The sequence below is a fragment of the Vollenhovia emeryi genome, unplaced genomic scaffold, assembly GCF_000949405.1.
Source record: "Vollenhovia emeryi isolate VEMERY1.0 unplaced genomic scaffold, V.emery_V1.0 DF939278.1, whole genome shotgun sequence".
Lineage (NCBI taxonomy): Eukaryota > Metazoa > Arthropoda > Insecta > Hymenoptera > Formicidae > Vollenhovia > Vollenhovia emeryi.
In genome coordinates this window covers 135,852-146,012 of record NW_011967088.1, presented here as the reverse complement: position 1 = coordinate 146,012, position 10,161 = coordinate 135,852, and the positions used below count along the sequence as shown (strand labels likewise).

Genomic DNA, 10,161 nt, shown 5'->3' with positions numbered 1-10,161 from the left:
GCTATAATCAAATTTTCAAACTGAAGTTGGAGGCAGAAGATGAGCTCCGATCGAGTCAAAACTTTTCAAATTTTTATTTTTAAACAAATTCGCATCGCTTCCACCTACGGGCGTTGTAAAATTAAAAATTTTTTTGAATGCTCCACCCTAATATATATATATATATATATATATAAAGGAAAGATTACCTTAGATTAAAATCGCGTGTTGGTATTATTACCTATCATCGCCATGGAACGAACAGGAAAGAGAGCGACATCAACGCTATTCCTATGTCCACGGCGCTATTGGAAATGACGTATCAATATGACGTATAGAGACACATCTATTAATGGTCCAATTTCTGTACTATGAGTACATTCAAACATGTCCATTTTGGGATATTCAAAGTGTGTCCACAAATGGACATCTTATGGATGTTTTATAAAGTCCACGGATATTCCGACATGAAATGGACACGAAACGGATATCCATGGGATATCAGGTGCTGTCTGGGGAGACGACAGTCCAGGGGTTGGACCTCGGCCGATATTACACGAATCATTCCCTTTCCTTCAGGCAAGCAATATGCAACTTCGTCGAACCTGTCGCGGCACAAGCAGACGCACCGCAGCATCGACTCGCAATCGGCCAAGAAGTGCATCCACTGCGGCAAGGCGTACGTCAGCATGCCCGCCCTGGCGATGCACGTGCTCACGCACAAGCTTACGCACAGCTGCGGCGTGTGTGGCAAGATGTTCTCGCGGCCGTGGCTGCTGCAGGGCCACCTACGCAGCCACACCGGCGAGAAACCGTACGGATGCGCCCACTGCGGCAAGGCATTCGCCGATCGCTCGAATCTGCGGGCGCACATGCAAACGCACTCGGCGGACAAGAACTACGAGTGCCCGGGCTGCCACAAGTCGTTCGCTCTCAAGTCGTACTTGAACAAGCACCTGGAGTCGGCGTGCCAGCGCGAGAACGACGAAAGCAACGACGTTGACGCGCCGTCATAAGCGGCCAGGGCCAGGTAGGTATCTCGTTCGCGGCGACACGCGACACCCGCGTTATCGCTCTTCACTTCGAGGATCAGCGAGGATCGATTTACCTACCGTCTTCTTAAAGAACCGTTTCGTTGTACGTCGGACGATTGTTTTGCCCGATTACATCTGCGACACAGTCTAATATCGTGCAATGGCGCAAGGGGGTTAGACCTGCTGACACATCACCTGCGATCGATCACAACTATTCTCGCATTTAGACCTAAGCGCGCGCCCGAAATAAAGCGCGCCGTGCTAACCGATCAATCCGCAATTTGCAGCCAGTCGTGTACGAAGATTGCAGCGGCGTCATCACGTTGACTGGTGAAAAAAAAATAGTTTGCTGCGTATACAGTACTTTTGCTCATGGACCAAGAGGAGAAAAAGAGGACGAGCGAACGCACGGGAAGCAGCCGCTGACCTCTCATCGCCGCGTGGATGCGATTGGTTTCGATTGTTTTGCACGGAATTCGGGTCTATCGTTGCGCTCGATTACGGCAGCAAGTCCTCATGTTCCCTTTGTCTCCGCCGCGCGATACCTGAAAAAAGCTCGCGCTTGTCAGCTCCAAGTTGGATTTAACGTCAATACTCGCTTGCAATCATTGTTTCCTCAAATACCCGAAGTTTTCATCCAGTCTGGAGTGTCTCTCTTATTTTTATCCCGCTAATTTACTAAATGTCTTTTGCGCCTTTTTGAAAAATATTTTCTCCACGAAAGGACGGCCGCATTTTGAATCCACAAAACCTGCGCGAGCTCTGTTCTTCACTGATTCAGATCGGAGTGGATCGAAAAATGCGCAAAGCGACGAGAGAGGGGGGGAGGAAGAGCTTCCAATTACTCGATAAGATTTTGCTCGAAATTACAGAATGAGCTAATGACTTGCTGTCGTTGTTGAGAGGAGCCTCAGCTCTTTTGTGCATCATAGACGACGATCAGACGTCGAATCACCGATAACATCCAATTTCAACGGGTATCTCTCGCTAAGCGTAAAGTGATTCGATTTTACCCGCCGGCTTAAACGTCGCGGATGGGCGGACGGGCGAAAATCTCAGGCCGCGCGGGAACGAGGACGAGTAAGGTAATTGACATATCGGCGTCTCTAGATCTCGCGTTCGGTCTCTTCCTCTTTCGCTGGGAGAGGAGTTTCTCTGAATATCTCACCATTTCTTTCGGTCCCGAGTACACGTTCGGGCTATTCTTATGTCCATTTTTCCGATTTCTTTCGATGTCGAGGGGAGAGGAAATGAGCTTTGCGAATTGCAGCGGGTCTTTCACAGGCTTCTCTACAGGATGTTACGGGTAAGGAGTCCATCCGCTCGTACAGGTAGAGCGAGTTACACTGAAAAGAAAAGTTATATATCATTTTATAAAATTCCCAATAGTTATCGCGTAATTAATTAAAACCTCTGAGCGACTAAGCGCCAAGAAAGGGGTAGGCCAGACTCGGAAGATATTAAATTGGTTATTTGTTTAGTCTTGTAGCGGTGAGGGACGAGCAGTGAGCATCATCTGAAGCTCGCCGCTCGCTGCGTGCCAACTTTTTCCGGTACGTCGCTCCGCCTCCGCTATTGGACGCCCACCGTTGCTACGAGACTAAACAAATAAGGTATCTAACTTGCTTACCGAGTCCGGCCTACTGCTTCTCGTGCGTTCATTTGCGCAGATGTTTTTATTTATCACTCTAAAACTATTGCGAATTTTACAAAATGGTGCACAACTTTCCTTTTCAGTTTAACCCGCACTACTTGTATACGAGCGGATGAACACCTTATCCGTAACACCTTGTACCCCACACAGCGCACGTAGGTTCTAAGAAAGTTCTGAAAATATCATAAAAGTATATTGAGTATATTCTACGAATATTCGAAATACGTACTGCGATATACTAAGAATGCTACTAGGTCCGAGTTTTCCTGCTTCTATGTACATACTGAGAATATCCCGAGCATAAATTTTAGTAGGGTCCTGGTAGGCCTGACCGTAAATGCAACATCGAGAATTATAATTGCCTGATCAGGTTTCCCTTATCAAGACACGACTTGCCCCTTGTTACGCCTTACAATTTCTAATAGAGGGGTAGTAGGGCATCAATAAGGCTTCCTATTAAAAAAAATTAATTTTTAAACTAACTTTTAAATTGTGTTAAATTATATAGTCATCAAAAGTATATACAGGCCATTGAAGTTTATCCATGATCCAGACAACCCGCTATCTGGATTTTATCGGCTCGCCTCTTATACTAATACGGGATGATTTTTACTTACGAGAAAGGCTAACGCGCGGTCGCCACGTCACGGCAATGAGTGGTACTAGGACTATATATTCTGAAATTATACGAGAATATACGAAATATAATATACTATTAAAAATGTTATAGGGACGATCTCAGTATGTTATTAAATACAGTACGTTTATTCACAGTATGAGTATAAAATATTCAAATAATATCATGTGCTGTGTGGGATAGTATAACTAGTAGGTCCACTCCGTCATTTGTTTCATTTTGCGTCGATCCCTTCTGCATCCAACATTGATTTGGTCAAGCCAACAAGAGAAAAATTATACGTGTGGTAGTGTGGCTTTGACGAGTACGTATACACACATACTATACACACACGCATTGCTGGATCCTGCCCGAGTGCATGGTGGAATACCATGTGATCGGAACTACAAAGATCAAAGGGGCCGACAGAGAGTGGATCTACTATTTGTACTATGGTAGTATACAGAAGTCTGTGGGGTCTCCGGCGAGCGAGTGTCGTTGCCGATGGGTAATGAGGCTAGAAGAGCCAAACGGAGATAATACGTGATAGAAATAATGAAAATATACGTGTGCTAGATGAAGACTGGAATTTGATTATTTTCAGCAAAAAAAAATGTTAAGAGGTGATCGCAGCTGTGTTGGTGACGTTAAACTCGAGTACTTTTGTGCCGTGTATCGTATTGTCGACTCGACGACAGATCGGCGTGGTATTGCATTTACAAAATTTGAAATTTTGTTGGACAAAAATGCACTTGGCATTTTTTTTCGAAACTATTTTTTTTATCGTATCCACTATTGGGTGACTTTGCCAACGTCACGGTTTACTTCAACTAGAATCCAATTTGAGCGATTCTTTGTCTTTCTTCAACATTGAAACTAGAACGGAGACTCGATTAAGCCAAAGTTAAACTTGACGAAACGGGCCGTTAGTTTTTCGATCGCTGAGGAACGATAAAGTTTTTTCGATCAAGTTTCCTATAAAATGCACTTTAATTTCTCGGCAAAACTGTGCTTGATTTCTGCAGAGCATCATTCCCCGGCAGGGGAAAGTAGCATATGTGTTTCAAAACTCACGCGATCTCGCCCGCCGAGATCTTTTTAATGCCCAGAGAAACTTCTTTCCCGCTAGCGAGAAGATCTGTATTTCGATTCGCTAGTCGTCCTAGGTAAGTCTACCATGAAGATGCTTCGACATAAAGTGATATCAATGTTTCAAAATGTTTTTGGCGTCTTCTTGGCCGGAGATCGATACGATAATATCGTAGATGCATCTCGCTTCGTGAATTCGTAAAAATGACGAATCGAGATGCTCTCGGAACGAACAGTGATAAGGTCGATCGCAGACGAAGTTGTGCAATACCTTTCTCATAGCTTGTAAGAGCTCACTTTTTTCATTCCTCTTTGCTTGACGATCAAGATTCGCTCGTTGTTCTCTTCCGGGAAAGAAAGGCCTTTCGTAAAAAAAATATATATATGGTATATACATATACATATATATATATATTATCTCTTTTATCTCGAATTTTTAGTATTTAAGGGAACCCTAAAGCCGCTAGCGAACTCGATCGGTGTCGATAAGATAGGAGACGGAATTAAAAACGTTAATTATCGACACTTTTAATTCCAATTTCTACTCGGTCCGAGAAATTTATAGCTAATCAATTTGCAACTTTTACGAAAAAGCAGCAATTTTATTAGCTACACATTGCTCAGACCGAGATTTTGGATCGAATTCTAGCATTGTCAACACCATAGCTTTATAATAATCTTTTTTCTAGGCTATTAATCTTAGTTCTAATTGCGATATTTTTCTTATATGTTGTCCCTACAGTATGCTAATCTCATTTTGTATATATTTATTGTAGAATTCTTGTATTAAGCAAATATTGACGTCAGGTTTACCAAAAATTAGTAAAATTAAAAAAATTTTTGTTTTTGACATAAGATCGACCGGCATAGTCTAGATTTTGCTGCGTACTTCAATTCCGCAAAAGAGTTTTGCATTTTTATAAAGCTATTTAAAAGATTACTTCTAACAAAGAATGTCGATAAAACAGACGGCTTTAGGGTCCCCTTAAAATGTCGGAGTTGATAGATTACTTTCTAAATGAGTTCTCATTTCATCGTAACATTCGCATTGTTATCCAAGTTCCTACCGGCTGTGTACAATTTTAAGCTTTTTTTTATTCAACTTTATATTTAATTTTTTTGTTGTTATATATATATATACTATAATTTCATTCGCTAGAATCTCTCGAAGCACCGAAATTAGATTCTGGAATTAGAAGCTGATGCTATACATGACATATTGAATTATCACTCAATATTTTACGTTAATTTAAAGGTGTTTCGAACATAACTCTCGTACTGCAGAGCACGATCTCTCCCGCGCATTTAAATGCGCTCTCGCGCGATTTTCGCCTTTGGATCCTTAGCGTAACGCACGCGGATGCTCGCGGAAAGTTTTCATCAACATTTCACGTAAACTGGGCCACCTGTTGAATGCAGAAATGACCATTCGGTGGCAAAAGGGTCGGTCGTACTGCTCCCCTGAATTATGGAACACATCATTTCCTCGGTTGTTAAAAGCGTGAACATGATCGCGGCCAATTGCGACGTTTCATCGAAATTTATCAATGCTTTTTTTCTGGAGTTGCGAAAATCGCGCCGAAAGCAGAAACTGCAGAGAGTACCGCGATCTCTTTATCTGGAAAGAGGTGGTGGCACCGTTCACAAACGTTTCTAAAGATTATTTTTACGATATTTATTAAGCTATTTGTTATATCTCGTCTCGAATTTTTAGTACTTAAAATGTAAGACCTAAGAGATTACTTTTTACATAAGCTCTCACATTTTATCGCCATCTCCGTATTATTATCCAAGTTCCTACAGGCTGTACAATTTTAAGCTTTAATTTTTATTCAATTTTTTATTCTATCTTTTTGTTGATTTCTATGCAGATATGTACATATCATTTGTGAGGATAAAAGCTGAAAAAATGAATCGAAATTAATGGAAATTTATTTCTTTTGCTTCATAATTCGATTCGCTTATATCTCACGTCATACGACTTCAACTGTGAGAAGACACAAATGCTTTATCTTTCAAGGCAATATATTATAATAAAATGCTCTGCGTAACGGGTGCATATATATATACATAGACATACTAAAACTGGATATATTGAGGGAGATAATATCATTGCTTGGAAGGTATTTTCCCGTGAAAGCTTCGAGCAAGAAGAATGAAAAAAGTGGATCGCACGCGAGTGCATTTTATAGAACGATACAATCCACAACGTCATACCAAAGATATGACCGAAAAGAAGGAGCGGAAGAGAGGGCGGAATTAAAGAGAGAAGAAAAAGTACTTACGATCTAGTCAACAAGTTGCGCTTGAATTACATCCTTTTTATCTTAGTTGCCTAAGGCGCTCGCATGTATAAGCGAGGAGGAGAAGCGACGCTTATTCTTTCTCGTCGTATATTTTATCTTAGTTTCTCCCACCCCCCCCCCCTGTGCCGTCTGAAGCGTTTCTAATATAGCTTAGAGATATTTTGGTACAGGAAATTTTACGAGAGATTGTGTAAGATATAGTGGCGCGGATCGATTGTGTATTTGATTAATTGAACGTAATACGCGGTCCGACGTACGCTCTGTCGTCAATGCGTTTAACGGCCGGTTAAACGCGAGAGAGAAAGAAAGCTTTAGTGATTTTAGTTAGTACAAACGTATCAACACCAAGGGAGTTAGTGCATATATAGACAGCCAGATCGCTTTTTCGCGCCGCCGCCGTGAAATCGGCGACGAAAACGTAACGGGAAGAGAGATCGGCGTTTTTCCGGAAGTTCCCTACTCACGACTCGTTTTCTCTTCCTCTCGGGAACGCGGCAGGCAGATAAACGTCGAGACGCATTGAAATGTAAAAATAAGATATGAGAGGCACAGAGTAAAATGCAACACTACCAATGCAATAAAATAATAACTACGAGAAGCAACAAAATTAGAACGCCAGATGGGAGGGCACAAAATAACCGAGCTGAAAAAAAACGTAAATATTTTTCTGTTTTTGAATACTCGTATTGAAAATAGGGTGCACCGGTGTGCGCCATCGTTTATCGCGAATTGAATATATATCCACGCGAGATGAAGTGATCTTGCAACAAGTTAAAAGTATCCTGTGGACGGAATCGACCCGATTTTTGCCGAGATTCACTTGGCGTTAACGCTCGTATTTTGTTCTTATATTTCGCACCTCGACTGTGCAAAGTCGTCTCGCAAAAAAAAAAGTAGATTCTCATCCGTACGGAAATCACGAAACACACGTAGCTCTGCAATTCGGCCACTTTTTCGTAATATTTGAGATTAACTGTAGACACACTCGTCTCTTATACTGTATTACAATACTCGACAGTCAATCGAATCTATAATTACTAGTGTAACTTGTAACGGTAGTCAATAATAGGAAAGGAGGAGCGAGAAAGAGGATGTGCACATGGTCCACGGTCGCCCTAGTTGGGTTCCAAGCGAGTTCCGTCGGGGGTACTTGAATATCGCGGCGTAGTTTGCGGGGCAGTTTTATCGCGGACAAGAAGGGTGACAAAGAAGCGAAACGATGTTTCGTGGCACGATTTCGCGCATCTTGCGTACATAATAAAATACTTTTCCCATTTGAAACCATAGACGTATAATATATAGACTGCGCATTTTGGCTGCAGAAGTGTACAAACTTTAGAAAGAGACAACATTAGGACCTTATTCTCTCTCTCCGTCTATCAATGTTTAGAGTGGGGCAAAAAATCAATATGGCTACTGTGCTTATCTTTTAATCTCTATCATTCCCCTACTCTTCTGTTACCCCCACTACTTCTACTAGACAAAGATAAGGTACGGCCCCACACCAGCTGTCTCGTTCTAAAGTTTGTACACGTTTTCACACGGGTGAGGAGGTAGGGAACGCGTAGTCTATTCTTACTATGTCTATGCTTGGAACTTACCAGTGCAACCAAGCGACATCTCTGCTTTCGTTGTCGAAACGTGCAGTTTCTCGTTTACAAAGTCAACTCTCGCGCGTTCTTGAGTTTACGTCATTCCCGTAAAAAAAAAGATTAATCGTGTAAGTTATTACGTTGAGGTAAACAGTGTCAAATTACTCCACCTCGTTTTCGTTTGAAATTAAGCGATTTTCTTATATAGCTTCAACGTTGTCGGGCGAGCGGCCGTGAAATCTTGCCACGAGCTCAACATATTTATTGGCGCGAAATACTCAACGAGAATTATTCAGTAGCAGCACGAAGAAGACCCTGTTGTAACGGGGTGAGGGCGAATCGTCAAGAGAGTGAAATCGCAAGCCACAACTCAGTAAACACCAAGTAACAGATCGATGTTATAATCACATCATCAATATTATGATTTCCTACTCAACAATGTAAATGTAACATAACACGTATATTATTTTACATTGTTGAGTAGGAAATTATAATACTGGTGTTACGTAACTGTTACTGGGTGCCCACACGGAACATAAATATTTATTAGATATCTAATGGATATCCACAAATATCTAAAAAATATCCATTAGATGTGTTTTAGATATCCAAATGTCCGCCATACGAGATCTAATAGATATCCATAGGATATTTATGCCAATATCCATTAGATATCCATATCAGTATCCAGTGGATATTTATATAGATGTCCCGTAGATATCCATCACGTGTATATTAATATTCGTTCGTTAAAATATTTTTGTATAATTATATACAAAAAGATGCACGTAGTTGTGTAAAATTATGCATGAAATCTGGTTATACATAATTATATATGAACTATGTTTTAAATTCTGTTCGCTTTGTCAGCGGAGATAATGTTGGGTTGATTCGTTGGCTCCTAATTTATATTATTGCAGGATGAATTTTAATTACGTCCAACGCGCGATTGCCGCGTCGCGGCAGCAAGTGGTACTAGTTTGAATGTCTAATGCATATCTTTGGTAGTTATTTGGTAGACATGAATATGTGGACGATACGTAAATATCTAATGGATATCTTGGTAGCTATTTGGTGGATATGGATATGTGGATAATATATGCATATCCATTAGATATCCTCGCTGGTTATGCGGGAGATATAGACATTTTATACATCTATTAGATATCCACAGTAGCTATGGACATCGTATGGATACGTAGATATCTAGTGAATATTTATTAGGCATTTTATTCTGCGTGGGTGTTTACTGGGAATTGATATTCGTAAACGCGAGATGAACACGGACACTCGTTACTATTTTTTAAGTACGTAAATGATTTAAGCCAGGCCCCAGGACGATCATGCCTCGTATGCGTTTCACAGTCCGGGGAAGGTTTCTTGTTCGAATCGCGCATGTCGGATTTGGAAGTGAGCGAAACCGACGTTGACTTCGCAATCGGGCGCAAATTCGTCTTGGAATATATCCGTTTTACAAAACAAACGAATGTGGTATCGCTTCCGAATTAACGAATCAATCTTCGTTCGAGCAAGAATGAAACAACTGTCCAAAGCGAAGAGTCACTTGCGTAGAATTATATTACACAAGATTAAAAATTATTTTATATATAATTAAAGGAAAATGTATTAATATTATTAATTACATTGCATATATCAATTGTATTTCGTAACTATAGGTATATGTGTTTTTATATGATCGAAGATTGCGGCATAAAACTGAACATTGATCTTGGAAAGTAAGTTCGTTTCGTGAATTTCACAGCAGGCGTTGTAGACCCACGTTACCACGTAGATAAGAGTTAAGAGTCTTAATTACGAGAGGCTACATTTGTTTATCTTTTTCCCCAATCTCGCCATTAATATTAAGCAAAATTGATTACTCGCATTTGTC

General features: G+C 40.9%; 1 protein-coding gene across 2 annotated transcripts in view; it reads left to right on the top strand.

Moving 5' to 3' along the window:
• The window catches only part of LOC105559365 (B-cell lymphoma 6 protein homolog), a 14,812-nt gene extending 11,638 nt beyond the window's left edge, over positions 1 to 3,174 (top strand). Inside the window, exons 3-4 of one of the 2 annotated variants that reach the window (XM_012007595.1) lie at positions 559 to 1,009; positions 1,301 to 3,174. In XM_012007595.1, coding sequence (XP_011862985.1) covers positions 559 to 995 — 437 coding nt within the window. In that variant the 3' untranslated portion in view covers positions 996 to 1,009; positions 1,301 to 3,174. Of the gene's footprint in view, positions 1 to 558 lie in introns of both variants that reach the window. The other variant, XM_012007594.1, reaches the window with a different exon arrangement.
• The last annotated feature ends 6,987 nt before the right edge of the window (positions 3,175 to 10,161 follow it).